Source organism: Capra hircus, chromosome 3 (assembly GCF_001704415.2).
Source record: "Capra hircus breed San Clemente chromosome 3, ASM170441v1, whole genome shotgun sequence".
In the NCBI taxonomy this organism is placed as follows: Eukaryota; Metazoa; Chordata; class Mammalia; order Artiodactyla; family Bovidae; genus Capra; species Capra hircus.
In genome coordinates this window covers 61,748,590-61,763,851 of record NC_030810.1, presented here as the reverse complement: position 1 = coordinate 61,763,851, position 15,262 = coordinate 61,748,590, and the positions used below count along the sequence as shown (strand labels likewise).

The following is a 15,262-nucleotide window of genomic DNA, read 5'->3' as shown; positions in this document are numbered from 1 at the left end:
GTGCCAGCAGAGTGGGTGTCCGTGAGGGCCCTTTTCCTGGTTGGATTGCTGACTTTTGTCCTCATCTGGTGGGAAGAGGCGAGAGAACTCAGGGGCCCCATTTATGAAGGCTACACCTTCATGATCTGTTCACTTACTTAAGGTCACCCACCTGTTAATGCTGTGAGGTTAGGATTTCAACATATGAGTTTTGAGAGAACACAAGCATTCAGACCATTGCATCCTGCAAGAAGCTCTTTTTGAGAGAGATAGGTATATAGAGAAGTGATTATTATACACATTAACAGGTACATAGAGTGATGCAGTGTATAAAACAAAACAACTATGGAAGGCATCACAGAAAGTCACATTTGAATTACCCCTTAGTAGGTATTTTTGAGATAGAAAGCCTAGGGAAATCATTTGATAAGGGCCTAATGTGTAGAGGTCTGAAAAAAACAAGTCATATATTGGTGAAAAGTTTTTTAAACTTAGTTCTTTACATAGACATTTAAATTCAGGCAAGTTCACATTAGTAACTAAAATGTGAAAATGACGATTTTGATGGAAAGTGCTAAAATTACCAGTAAGTCACCAGACTTGTTTTTTAACATGTGCTGAGCCATGCTAAGTTTAAGTTGCTTCAGTTGTGTCCAGCTCTTTGTGATCCCATGGGCTGTAGCCCCCCAGGCTCCTCTGTCCATGGAGTTTTCCAGGCAAGAATACTGGAGTGGGTTGCTATGCTCCTGACCCAGGGATCGAACCCATGTCTCTTACGTTTCCTGCATTGGCAGGCGGGTTCTTTACCACTAGCACCACCTGGGAAGCCCCTTTTTAACCTGTATCTGAGGATTATTTTGTAGTATCAAAAATCAGTCTAACTGATAAGCTCATCTTCTACCTTTTTTTTTCTTCTTTAAAGAAGAACCTGAATGTTCTTTTAGACTCTCCAATTTGAGATCTGCTTGATGTTGACATCTTATATTCCCTTAATTAACCTTTTCTCTGAAAGGTTTTCCATCACTTTGGGTCAGTTCATAACTCGCTAACACTTTGCCAGGGTTGGCATCGTTCCTATAACTCCTCTAGTTTTTCAGTTTTGGGCCCAGCCTTTCCTCACCTCTCATTACCAACTTTTAGTCAGCAAAAGTACGTGGTAAGTGAAGGAGGTCTTTCTGAAATGATAGTTGTTGTTATTGTTCAGTCTCTCAGTTGTGTCTGACTCTTTGTGACCCCAGGGACCGCAGCATACAAGGCTTCCCTGTCCTTCACCATCTCTCAGAGCTTGCTCAGACTCAGGTCTATCAAGTTGATGATGCCATCCAACCATCTCTGCCTCTCTCATTCCTGTTTCCTCCCACGTTCAGTCTTTCCCAGCTCAGGGTATTTTCTAATGAGTTAGTTTTTCATATCAAGTGGCCAAAGTATTGGAGCTTCAGTTTCAGCATCAGTTCTTCCAATGAATATTCAGGGTTGATTTTCTTTAGGATTGACTGGTTTGATCTCTTTGTAGTCCAAGGGACTCTCAAGAGTCTTCTTGAACACAGCAGTTCAAAAGCATCAATTCCTTGTCATTCGCCCTCCTTTATGGTCCAACTCTCACATCCATACATGACTACCAGACCATAGCTTTGACTGGACAGACCTTTGTCGGCAAAGTAACGTCTCTCTGCTTTTTCATACGCTGTCTAGGTTTGTCATTGCTTTTCTTCCAAGGAGCAAGTGTCTTTTAAACTAAATTTATTTAAAAATTAAATTAAATTTAATACAAATGATAGTATCCTGTATAGTTTTTCATAATTCAAATGCTGAAGTTTGGAGAAACAATAATTTCTTGTATATTTCTTAGTTTTAGAAGATCTTTCTCTAGATCCAATTTCTCCTAAAAGTAATTCAGCTATTCCTTACTTGAGGGAAAGATTTAGGCTTATTAGTAAAACTTTGGAATGCCTAGTTAGCATCCAAGTTTTCATTTTTTATTTTGCTGACTTAATTGTAGCCAAAATATATACCCAAAATTCAAGTTAAGTGTGGTGATTTTTTTTTTGCTCAGTGTTTTTTAGTCTTCATTTAATGGTTTTACACTCAATCTGGAAATTATTAATTTTAATAATGAATTTGTAGTGTTCTGGTATTCCTTGAAATGTATAGCAGACATGGTGTAGCTCCTTGGAAAAATTATTGTCAGCTAGCTCCAGAATGTTGATTGGAAAGAACCAGAGTCATAGTGAGCCATACCCTGGGCTTTTCCCTCATCTGTGCTCCCTGGGAGATCCTGACCTCTGTCAGTCCATTGCTGACTTCAGATATTGATACAGTTCTTCAGACTCCGTCACTACCTCACTTCTGTCCCTGCTTGTGGGAACAGTCTAATCAGCCCTTCTTTGTTTTTATCTTCTCTTTTCTTCTTTTTTTTTCTCCAGGAAGATATTTCTTGTTCAAATTAGTTAAGTATATGTATCTACTTTCCTGAACGTTAATAACAAATTAGGACCATTTTATGTAGATGCAGGTAGTGTTCTTTCTCCTGCTTTGATTCTATTCGATCATAGTAGTAAAGGTTGCTACATTTTACAGTGATTTAATGTTCTGGTAGAATACAGATAAAAATATTTCCAATTTCATTTTAGAAAGTATTTGAGAAAAATAGGATTACTAGTTGCTTTTACTTTGGAGATTTTTTCACAGTTTTAGTTGTCTGAACAGCCAAAATTGGAAGCAGGTTGGATTAGAGCTGTGTGACATCGGGATAGTCTGCCTCTCTAAGCCTCAGTTTCCTCACATGCTAACATGATTTGAGGACCAGTTGACATGTGAAAGCACCTCACACAGCATGAGACAGGTTGTGAGGCTCTTCCTCACACAGCTCCATGCCTTTGTCACTAACTGTGTTTGGCTTCAAATTCAGGTTTAAAGAGACCTGAATTGGGGAATTTCTATCTCCAGTATTAATCATTTTTTCTTAAGACATTTATGTTAAGAACTAGGTCATTTATGTTGCACATACAACATAGAAATGATTTTGATATGTGTCTCTGACCATCAGTCTGATGATTTTTGTCTGAAGTGTCTCAAATCATTTTTAAGATATTGGTCTTTCCCTCTCATCTCTGGCCACTTGTAGGTTATCTCTGATGTTGAAGAGGATGCTGGGGAGTTGAGTAGAGAGAGTATATGGGACCTTTCCTGTGAGACTGTGAGAGAGCAGCTTACCAATAGCATCAGAAAACAGTGGAGAATTTTGAAAAGTCACGTAGAAAAACTTGATAACCAAGGTAAGTACCGCCTGAATGCAGATAGAGTAAGCTGTGACACTCAGGAAGCCGACTTGGAAAGTCATGTACAGGCTCAGACTAAAGTCCTTAGCTTAGCTTGGCAATTTGAAAAGCAAAATTCTGCCTACTTCCAGATGTGCGGTTTGAGAAAATATGCTTTGCTCTCAGAATCTCTCAAAAAAGGACATCTTATTGTCCATCCATTCCAAGTGCAGAAGACAGTTGAATAAAGTAAACTGGGTCTTCTACTATATCTTGGCAATCAGGAAATATCAATCATAATATAGTATAAATATATACCTTTTTCTTATTATTCATAGATACTTGCATATTCTTAAGTTGCAAATAATTCATTTTTAAATTATTTTCAAAGTAATAGACATTTGATTCAAAATATCAGGAAGTATATAAGGTATTGGGTTGTCCAAAAACTTCATTCAGGTTTGTCCATAAGATCTTATTGAAGAATCCAAATAAACTTTTTGGCTAACCCAAGAGAACAGTCAGGTCTCTGTTCCCTATGTGTAACACTTAACAGCTTTGTGCATACCTTTCTAGACCTTTCTGCATTTGCAAAATACTTATTTTAAATGTCTACAAACCATAAATTGAATATTACTTGTTTTTTTCTACACTGTTCTTTTTTCACTCAACAGTGTATTATTTTTAGATAACCACTTCCTGTCATTATAGATACATAGTAGATTAATGTTGATGAGTATATCCTTAACATTTTATATTTGTTCAAGCTTGCATGTTTTTAAATCAAGAAAATTAAGACGTCTGTTAAGTAAATGCAGTCTACTTAAAGAAAATTTATTCTAAATGGTCAGAAATGACAATCTCAGTGCTAATTGTCTTAAAAAGTGAAGTCAGAACAATTAAAGTATCAAAATTAATTTATACATGAGGTTTTGTTGATTTCATTTATCACTGTCTATTAGTAAATAGCAAGTATTTTTGGACCTGATATTTGTCAGATTTAATAACAGCAAGATTTGTAATCTTGCACTGATCTTTGAGGAAGTGTCAAAAGAGTATAGTTTATGAACGTTAATTTTTCTGGGAACATAGGTTTGCGTTTCTAATTAGGACATCATCTTGAATGAATACAAATTACAGGTTAAATGTTGGAAATAGAATTTTGTAAGTAAGGGTATCATTTAGTCCAGAAATAGCATGAATTTATAGTTACCACGAACTCATTACAGTTGCTTACTTAAAAAAATATTTTAGTGTTAAATAATATACCTTTTATTCTATGTTATTATAGCTAGTGGAGTTTTTAAAGGACAAAAGAAATAACTACCTTTTAGAAAACCTTTGAGATTCCAGAAAGGGAAAACCTTTCTGATTTTTAAATTTATTTCTTGATTTTTAAATATATGTCCCCAAATGCCATAAACTAAAATGGAGACTATAAGGTTTATGTCAAATTATTGGTTTTGTATTAGTTTCAAAGGTACACTTAGAAGGTTTTAATGACGAAGATGTAATCTCACGACAAGACCATGAACAAGAAACTGAAAAACTCGAGTTGGAAATTCAGCAGTGTAAAGAGATGATTAAAACTCAGCAGCAACTTTTACAGGTAAACGCAGGACACCTTTTAAAGCTGTTCTCCCCTGTGAAGGGTCAGGATTTTATTGAATCTTACTAGATTTTTGCTCCTTTATTTCGTAAGATATGTTTTACAGTCTAAGTTCTCTGCTTGCTAGCAGATAGACCACAAAGCATCATTAGTCGATGCTTTGCCTTTTAGAGTAGAAGCATTTGGGAAATGAGGCTTCTCATTTCCATTGACTTTCTGATTCTTCATCATCTCTCTCCTTGCCCTGAAGTTAGGCCTGCTTTTTTTGCTTGCTTTCATTTCAACTTGTTGGAGTGTTGCAGGGACCCTCTGGAACTTACTATGTGTTAAAATTTAATAGCAGCAGCTCGCTACTGCATGTGATGATGACACCACTTCACTGCTACGAGACTGTTACTTGTTGGAAGAAAAGGAACGCCTCAAAGAAGAGTGGTCCCTTTTCAAAGAGCAGAAAAAGAATTTCGAGAAGGAAAGACGAAGCTTTACAGAAGCAGCTATTCGCCTAGGATTGGAGGTATTCTAAGCAATTGGCCTTCCTTGTAGAATGTTTGAAGGTCCTGGAGAAGCCTCACTAGAATGCATTGAAGTTCTTATTTTTTGTTTTTTTGCTGTACATTTCCTCAAGTATTTTACCAGTGATTTCACAAAATAGCTTGAAACGGAAGCTGTAATAGAGGTGTATCATTTTACCTTCAGATTTGGGAATTGAAAAAAATTTTATATTGAAAAAACTAGGCATTTGTCATGCCTTCTGGGTAGCTTTCTGCTGTTCAGAGTTTCGCTTCACGAAGGAGATTTCTTCTGGGCATCTGTCATCTCTCCACTGTTAGTAGGTGTAAAGTCAGGAGAGAGTTCAACCAAGAGAGTGTCTTGGGTTTTTTTTTAAGGGAAGGGAGAGTACAGTGTATCGCCATTGCCTTACCCAGGGATGAACTGTGTGTGTGTGCACTTCAGCAGCTCACTTTTTTATTTAGTAGTGTATTACATGCATTATTTCCCTATCAAAACCTAGAGAAGTAATGTCTGGACATGATTTAAAAAAAGAAACTCATTCCAAAAAGCTACAAGGTGTGAAAGTATCCTTCCTTCTTCTCAGTTTCATTCCTCAGAGGTACCACTATTGAAGGTTTATGATTCTTCTGGGAAAAACTATTTTAGCTTGAATAAAATTCAGCCTTTTTTCTTACAGTCAGCCTATTGACTCCCCATTATGAAACACAAGGAGTTTAGTGCCCTTACCAGAGCTCCCATCTACACTATTTCTCATATACATATGATTTCTTCATAATATTGTTACTTTTTTAAGCTAATTTTTAAAGAACTGTTTCTCCTGGTTGATTTTTTTACTCTGAGTAAATTTGTTTAATGCTTCCATTCCATGTTTGCTCAGCGTTAGACAGGATGGGTTTATCCCTGAAATGGAAGGTGAGGGCGTCCTTGTAGTTACCCTTGTTGCACTGCTCTTACCCCTCGACTCCTCAGTTTTTGTCAGTGATGCTATTTTTCACTGTCAAGTGTTACCACATTTATACTCTGATTTTTAGTACAAATTCAAGTGTAAGTACTTTGTCCAAGATTGAGATTTAAGAATGGAAAACCAGAAAGAACATTGATAACACTGTGATTATATTAATATTCATTCTATGGCCAAGTAATATGTTTGGACACTTTTATATAGTATTCTTTGTTGTTAAAACTGTCACGCAGAAGAGAATCTGCAGTAAATTCTTTGACTTTTTTGTGTGTGCTTGCTTTATGATTTCTGAATCAGGTTCAACTTCTATCTCATATTCTCTTTCTTGGGTTCCTTTTTCAATCTGTTGTATTACCTTCTTGAGTAATTTTTTCACAAGTGTGTGTGAGTGAAAAATATTCTGAATTCTGGACTATCCAAAAATATATTCATACTTGATTGGTTTGCCTGGATGTAGAATTGTTTTCCAACTTTTCCTTTCAAAACTGTGAGTTATTCTGATTCTTCCATTGTTTGATTTTGCTCATGAGCAGCCTGGTTATAAAATACCCTGGGTTAATTTTAGACAGCTGTGCTGTTTTTGCCCCTCTGTGGAAGCTTTTGAAATTTTATGTTCTTAAATTAAGAGTTCTGAAATTTTACCAGGGTAGGTCTGGGTAGCTCCTTTTAACCTGAAGATGCTCTATTTCTTCAGTTCAGGGATATTTTCTTCAATTCTGTATTTTTTCCTTCTCTGACTTCTCTTGCATTTTGGAACTTCTGCTAGACAAATATTTGGCCTTCTGACTACATCTATAGATTGACTTTATGTTCCGAATTCGGGAATATTTTCTCTTTTATCTTGTGCATCACCAACCTGGTATTCAGCAAGGTCAGTTTGATTTTTCACTTCATCCACTGAGTTTTTACTTCACAATTTATCTTTTAAGTTTTATAGTGTATTTTTTGTTTTGTGTCTCGTATTATATTTTGCAGATGTCTTTAAGTCTGTCTGATAATTTGTGTTATCTTAAAAAAACTTGCCTTGAGCTTTACCCATGGCCAGTTCTCTCTATTTCTCCTGGCATTTTTCTTTTATGCTATTACTTTTCTTCAAATGTCTGTTGATCCATGATTTTGTATTAATGTTTATGAATGAAAGACTGTATGTTATCTTAAGTAGCTGACGCCTTCCTCCTTCATTACGAAATTCTGTGTTATCTATAGCTATTGTCTTCCTCAGGAAACAGACAGTTTGTGCTAGCATTTTCTCCCGTCTTACGGGATCACCTCTGTTTCTGAGCTCATATCCCTCACCTCTCTCCGTGCCAATCCAAGAGATACTCTTGTTACTTTGCATACGCATCTCCCTGAAACGGAGACCTGAGAGGTGAGGGAGAATTTAGGCTCCATCCCCTGCGCCTTCAGAAGGGGGAGGTTTCACATACGCCCTCTTGTGGTCCTAAGTGATGAGGGCTGCTAGGCCCTGGGCCGTGGCTTGAGGAAGAGAGCGGTGCTCAGTGAAGCCTTTTTCTTCCCCAAGTGATTAGTTTACAATGGGGTATTTTTCTGTTGTTTGTAATCTTATATTTACCATGTTTTGTATGTTCAAAAGTTATGCTGATATTCTGTATGTTTAAAGTTATGCTAATGTGCTTATTCTGTGTTATACTCTTGAATTTATTCAGAATTGATGTGAAAATAGTAGTTGACTTGTTAGGAGAAACAGGTGAATTTTTATTTTTAACAGCTTTCTTAGATGAGATTTAATTTTGGTTTTCTAGGGTTAATTCCTTTCACTTAATATATAGAGATAGTCAGAGAGCAAGCACAAATACCTAGAGAAATCGTGCAAAATGGCAACTGTGTGAATGTTGAAATACTGATCATTGTTTTTTTGGTTTGCTTGTTACGGTAGAGAAAGGCATTTGAAGAAGAAAGAGCCAGTTGGTTAAAGCAACAGTTTTTAAATATGACTACCTTTGACCACCAGAACTCAGAAAATGTGAAACTTTTCAGTGCCTTCTCAGGAAGTGAGTACTTCGTAAGCTTTTTAATCTGAAAATACATGTAAATAAAGTACTGTAGGTTATTAATATAGAACTTTAGCAGTCACCAGTAAAAACTCTCTAATTGGAATAAAAGTCAACTTTGATATTTTAATTTACTGTAACCAAAATAGAAATGACAGGAGGATTTTGCATACCGAAGACAACTTTTGTGAGTGTAATGTCAAGTTTTGAAAATCCACAATCTAGAAATATTTTTTAAACTAGATCCTCCTAAATGTTTGTGGACTGAACGTAGCAAAGTTCACCAGATTAGCTAGACTACACTCATACGTACAGAAGATATTCAGATTGTTCTCACACCTCCCTTAGAGCTGCAAAGGAACCTAGTCTAGGGTCCTAGTTGATTACCTTCAGTGTATTTATTACTAATGCTTCCTCATATGTACTGCCTTTTTTTCTTCCTTCTTTTTCTTCCTTTTTTTAACAGGTTCTGATCGGGACACCCCTACATTACACTCGAGGTCACGGCAAAAGAAGCCTCACGGTGTGCCTAGCGGGTCTCCAGTTTGCACGTCTAAACTGACTAAGTCTCTTCCTGCTTCTCCTTCTACTTCAGACTTTTGCCAGACACGTTCTTGTGCATCTGAACATAGGTACTGGCCTGTAGGTGATCTCCTCACACACTTGTTACAGTGCTAGAGAGGCGTTGTGAAGGAAGAGCTGGCCTGTCTAGGATGAGGACTAGTAAAGGCTCTGAAGAGGAACTGAATAGATTGACTCATTCATTGTACACATATTTATTGGGTATCCATTACATAGAGATGCCTATTAATGTGGGGAATACAGTGGTGAGCAAGGTAGCTCTGGTCGCTGTCTTCTGGGCGCGGAGTCATATACATATGTGATTCTTTTCATTTCACGGGTAAAATACAACTTAAAGTACAGTCTTATCTCAGGAGTTACTTAATATTTTAATTGTATTGAATAGAAGGATATTGCATTGATAGTTTCTGTAGAGTACCTCTTTAAGCATCTCATGTGGTATGCCCATGTTATGGATGTGGAAGGACAAAGACCTGAGAAAAGCTACCTTCCCTTGACTGGTGACGAGGATCTGTATCCAAGGGTGACAGGACAGGCAGAGTTGCTCCACACCCCCCAGGAAAGCCAGATAACTGCTTTTAACTGCTGCATTTCAGTATTTTCCTTGGTCTTAAGTTGTTAAATCATTTTCTAAGGTATAATGTCAGCACTACCTCAGAGCCTATTTCAAGATTAATTTTGAACTAAGCAGATGGAACATTCCTAGGGAGGTAGAGAAGAACAGAAAAGAGCAAAGGGCTATGTTGCAACGTGTGGCATGATCTCGTTCCTCTCCGTTAAAGTAGGAGATAGTGGCGCTTGGACCTGGCCAGGCATCTCAGAACCGCAGGAGCTGGGGCTGGCGTACACTTGGCCTGTCCAGTGACAGACTGGCATGGAGCCCAGTGCTGAAGAGGCCAAATAGCCCTTGAACCAATAATTGTCCATTTTTGAAACAAAATTTAAGAATTTTTAAACAAAAATATGAAGTTTTAGAAAAGGACAAGGCATTCTATTTTATAGTTGACTTTTAAAAGGATTCGGGCTCTAAATATTAAATATGGAGGGGCAAAAAAAGACTGGGGGATGAGCCCTCCAGGCAAGTGTAGGGACCCTGAAGTAGGACACAGGTGTGTTTGTGCGAGCAAAACCAAGTGGTGTGAAGGTGAGAAGTAATATTTTATGTAACAGTTCAAATATATACAGATATAAAGAGAATACGGTCAGGGTCCCTGTGTACCCATCACCCAGGTTCATTAGTTGTCAACTCATGACTAATATGTTTGTATACAACCCTGCTGTGCTTGACACCTTCCCCCCATGATGCACTTAAGATTTCATTTGTAAACTATGTTAGTCTGTACTTGTAAGTAGGATTGTTCTAAGGCATTGGAAGACAATTGGAGACCTTATAAGTGAGAGCATGATTTTTTAAAAATCTAAGTTCTAAAAAGATGACTTCATTTTATTATGTGATAAACAGATTGTAGAAGCCAGTAGTATAAGCCAGGAGACCCAGTTAGAAGACGTCAGTGGAGTGGACATGAGAGATGTAGTCATCTGGACTCTGGGGTCATAACCTGAAGATAGGGCTATGCTTAGATTTAGGCTGTATTCTGCAGTTAGAGCCAGTGGGTTGACTGATGGGTTAAATGTGGGAGGGTAAAGTTTGTTTAATTTACAATCAAAAGATAATGTAAGCTCAGAGTATATGTGTAGAATGTTATTGAAACCCCCAAATTGACCAATCAAAACTCTGCGTATAGATTTAGATACACATTCTAGTTGCAATTCACAAATGCAGGCAGCCCTCAGAGATGTTGCAGACTCAGCTCCAGACCATTGAGACAAAAGGGAATATCACAACAAAGTGTGCTACTCGAACTTGCCGGCTTCCCAGTGCATGTAAAAGTTGTGTTTACACTGTATTGTTATTGATTGAGTGTGCAGTAGCAGTGTATTTAGAGAACAGTGTGCCTACCATAATTAAAAAATACTTTATCACTAGGAAACAACCCAAGATTGCCATAAACCCTCAGTTTGTAAAAAATACAATATCTGCAAAGAGTACAGTAAGTTGAAATGCAATAAAATGAAGTATGCTTATAATGCATTCTGTACCTAAAGGAGAATGTAGCCTAGTTGCCTCAATTATATTTATATATTTAGAATTTTTACCTTTTTACATAATTATTTTTAGTTATAACTCCTTGAAGACTCTGTGTTTAATAAAAAGGCCAACATTTAGTACCTACATTAAGGGTACTGTGTGAGATGCAGTGCCAGTATATGTAAAGCACTTAAAACAGTACTTGGCCCTTTGTAAACCTTCAGTAGCAGCATATAAAAATATATGTAAGCATAAGTGGATTCTAAAAATGCTTTTCTGTTTCTTGTATCCCAAGAGCTACACTGAACAGTATCAGTGGCATAGAAACAGAATTTTGGAGCTTAAGAAAATTTCATTAAGCTATTCCCAGTTGCTGGCCTCTGAGGATAAAATAAGAGTCATGTGACTAGTTATCAAGCAAGAAGCTGTGCAGCTTGACATCGGCCTTGAAATTTTTAATTATTTGGTGTATTTGAATTTCTGATCTTCAAGCACTTTGGATCTGGGTTTGTAATAAGATTATGGCAAAATAATTAGGAGTATTTATGCCTAATTTCTATAGCACATCCTCATTCCTCCTTCACTGTAGAGTGGAATTTTACATATCAGCTGTAACTCACGTTACAGCAAAGTAACGGCAAAGTAACTCACGTACTAAGTTATGTAGGAAACTTAGTTCACCATTGATCTAATCTCATCTGAGATGGCAGGGATTCTGAATCTGATTTATAAGCAAGTGCCTTTTTTTTTTTTTTTTAAAGCAAATAAGTATAAAATTGTCAGTGTTTTTGGTTTAGAGTTTTAGAATTGGAGCACCTTAATTTTTTTAAGGATTGCCACATTATAAGGTTGAGTTATTAACCAAAGTCACATCAAAAAATGAATATTTAGGGAAAATAAGTTTTATGGAAAAAATTAAGCTATTTAGTTGATAAAAATGTATTGTTCATTGGCTCAGCCCATGATTTGCAAGTAGTCATTTAACTAAATTTCCTTGCTTTGGGGCTGGTTGCAGAGCATACCTCAGACAGTATCTCTGAGGTTAGGGGGCTGTGTCAGTGTTCAGACACTTAAATTGTTGTTGTCTGACACTTAAAGTTAACTGAGCATCATCACACGTGCTTAGTGTGTGTTAACTCATTTAGTTTCCACCTCAAGCCTATGAGTTATGGGTTCTATTATTATTTCCACTTTACAGCTGAGGAAGCTGAAGAACAGCAGGGCTTAACTTGCCAGAAATGATGCACTAAGTGGTCCAGCTGGGATGTGAACCTAAACCATCTGTTCGGGCCTAGACTCTTCACTACTTTGTAGGCCCTCATTAAATATCTGCATGGCTGAATGGATGGAGGATGCAAGCGTGCATGAACAAATCAATGAGTGAAGAAAGAAAGCATAAAAAGACTAGGACATTGTGGTATGGGAGACATTAGCTTTCAAAATTCACATGTTATCTGTCTGCCTTAGGCTGTGGTTGGGTAGCATCCTTCAGAGTAGACTGAACAGATAAATAAATAGATGGATAGATCAAAGTAATAAATTAGACTAGACCATGTTAAAGCACTTGTATGTTCTTGACCAGTGTGTCCTCAAAATTTTTGTTTAGCATGGGGCAAGGGAGAAATCAGATTTTAGACATTCAGGCATATCTAAGGTATGAAGGGAGGAGATAATAATTAAGATCTGCCTTTCTTTCCCCAGCAGTTCAATCAATGTACTGAATATCACCCCTGAAGAAACTAAGCCAAATCAGGTTGGAAGAGAATGTACAAATCAGAAGTGGAGCATGTCGTCAAGGCCTGGGTCACAGGAAGGTTGCTATAGTGGATGCTCCTTGGCCTACACAAGTTCTCATGTAGAGAAGGATGACTTACCTTAGATATATGAACAGGGAGTGTTTTTTTCATTAACATGGTCATCAGATTTCACATCTGAGTTGAAACAGGGCATGTTATAAAGTCAGTGATCTCTTAATAATTTAAGGTGGTCTGTGTTGTTTGTTTGGACTTCCCTGTTCCTCCCCAAAGAACTAAAATGTTAAATCTATTTAAAAGGATATAAAAACTTTGGATATGTATTTTTAGTAACAGAAGCATCTGGTTCTGTGAATAAAGGAATGTATACATGTTTGGATGAAAACAAAGCACTAGAATGAGTTTCCTATTATAGATCTTAAAAATAGCACTTTTAGGAAACTGATTATTGTAAATGTTTAATTTTGTCTCATACATAGTTGGCATTGGAAGTTTAGCCTTTCCTTGAATGTATACTGTAGATTTTTAACAAAGCAAGTTCTATATTTATTATGTTTAATGTGATTTGAAATTCCCTCTTTCATATGTTTTAAATAAAGTGAAGTTTATGTATGTTTTGTACATAGATATACATGATTATGTTAAGAGGCTTTAAGATTTAAAGATTTTACACATCCATAATTATAGTATTTCATGCCGGTAAATTTTTATTAGTGATATTCTGTTACAGATGTATGAAAGCCATTGCAGCATTATGTTTAAGAAGTTTTTGAACCCATCTGAGCAATAAATACTCAAAAGCTATTCCATGAAGCCAAGTTCTTTAGATAATTAACATTACTAACATTCCATTTTTGAGATTTCTATAGCATTGGTTTTTTTAATATGAAGGATATTACAATTTTCAAAGGACTGTTGATTTTAGGGTAACAGAGGTAAGATGATTAGAGTACCTTTGGATAAAACAATTTAAGAGTATTGGCTTAGGATACTTCGATGTTAGAAGATACTGATATTTAAGATGTTTGGATGGTGATATTTTCTTTACCGGATGGGTACCCATACTGTAACGCCTGTACCAGCAAAGGCTTTGTATAGTTGCCAATAATTCTTTAATAATTTTTCAATGAGATATTTAGTAATAAGGGAATCTGACAACATAAATTATCAGACTTTATAGTCCAGATACTATGATACTCTGGACAGACTTGTTTTATTTTCTGGACTAATTGCATGTTTCTTCATGGTTGTTACTGTTGTTATTATTTATAGTAAGAATAATGTAAGTGTGGGCCCAAGCCCTTTCCAGGGTTTTCATCAGAAAGCTTTAAGTACCTAACCCTTATTTATCTCTGCATGTAGAAACCTACACATACCCAGTCCTTGCTGCAGGTATTGTAGTTGAGGCCCATCTGCCTTCCCATTTTCTAGCAGTCTTAACCATTTATATTCACTCACCTGGTTATGGCTGTCCCATTGAAATTTGTCGTGTTAAATAGTACTTTTGTCACCCACTCACTGTATAGAAAACTTTTTCAGGGCTAATAGCATATCATTGAGTATCTTATAAGACATTAGTGAAAGTACTGCAGTTACAGTCTCAAAAAGCTGGCTCTTGAGTAAAAGCAAATTAGTCACTCACTACATTCAGCTTGGTGCATGCCCTTTCTTTACCATTTAAAATATTAGAAATTATGCAGAATTTCAGAAATAGTACCATATTCCAAAGGAAGAAACAGCTGGTGGTATAATTCTTTGGCTACTTGGAAAGAGTCGGACGTGACTGAGCGACTGAACTGAACTGAGCAATAATGATATCAAAGAAAAGCAAATTTTCTAAATAGTGATATATTTGTCAAGAATTGGGTGTTTTTTTCAGGGGTTTCCATGATATACTTGGCTAGAAACTTGCTCTAGTTTTTAAATTAGATCTTATTTTAGGGAATGTTGCATTTCATAGTGATGAATTTCTACAAAGCAGCATGTTTTTTCTTTCCATTTTGGAGTTGGTTGAATTCTCTTATTGAAAAGAAAAATTCCCTTGAGACTTACTTTGAAATCTCAGGTGTGAAAGAAACAAAATGAAAGCCAGGGTCATCATACTTTTGAAAAAAGTGTGCATAGATCTGCCAGAAGTCATGTGTTTTACTTAACAGTGTCAGTTACGTTTCAGCTCTAACAGTGGTTCCTAGTTTCTCAAAGCTTCCCAAAATGTTAAAAAGGTTTCCATGCTGGATAACTCCTGACTCCACATATAAAACTCCTACTAGAGTTTGTTTCCCTTCCTTCTGTAGGTATTTGCTGTGTTCTAGTAGTTGAGCCATGTGGCAGTCTTGCATTTAGCTATGATGGTGCATGAGAGCACCATGTTCACTTTTGCTTGGAAGCCCTCCTGACCATCTTAAATGTCTTCTTGTTTCAGTTCAGTTCAGTTCAGTCGCTCAGTCGTGTCCGACTCTTTGCGACGCCGTGAATTGCAGCATGCCAGGCCTCCCTGTCTATCACC

General features: G+C 36.7%; 1 protein-coding gene across 8 annotated transcripts in view; it reads left to right on the top strand.

Moving 5' to 3' along the window:
* SSX2IP (SSX family member 2 interacting protein) overlaps positions 1 to 14,853 on the top strand; it is a 59,492-nt gene extending 44,639 nt beyond the window's left edge. For 3 of the 8 annotated variants that reach the window (XM_018045682.1, XM_018045677.1, XM_018045683.1), the window contains 6 exons: positions 3,104 to 3,254; positions 4,709 to 4,845; positions 5,186 to 5,359; positions 8,217 to 8,331; positions 8,798 to 8,963; positions 12,704 to 14,853. In XM_018045682.1, the coding sequence (XP_017901171.1) occupies positions 3,104 to 3,254; positions 4,709 to 4,845; positions 5,186 to 5,359; positions 8,217 to 8,331; positions 8,798 to 8,963; positions 12,704 to 12,881 (921 nt within the window). In that variant the 3' untranslated portion in view covers positions 12,882 to 14,853. Of the gene's footprint in view, positions 1 to 3,103; positions 3,255 to 4,708; positions 4,846 to 5,185; positions 5,360 to 7,085; positions 7,236 to 8,216; positions 8,332 to 8,797; positions 8,974 to 12,703 lie in introns of those variants that run through there. The other 5 variants (XM_018045680.1, XM_018045679.1, XM_018045678.1 and 2 more) reach the window with 5 other exon arrangements.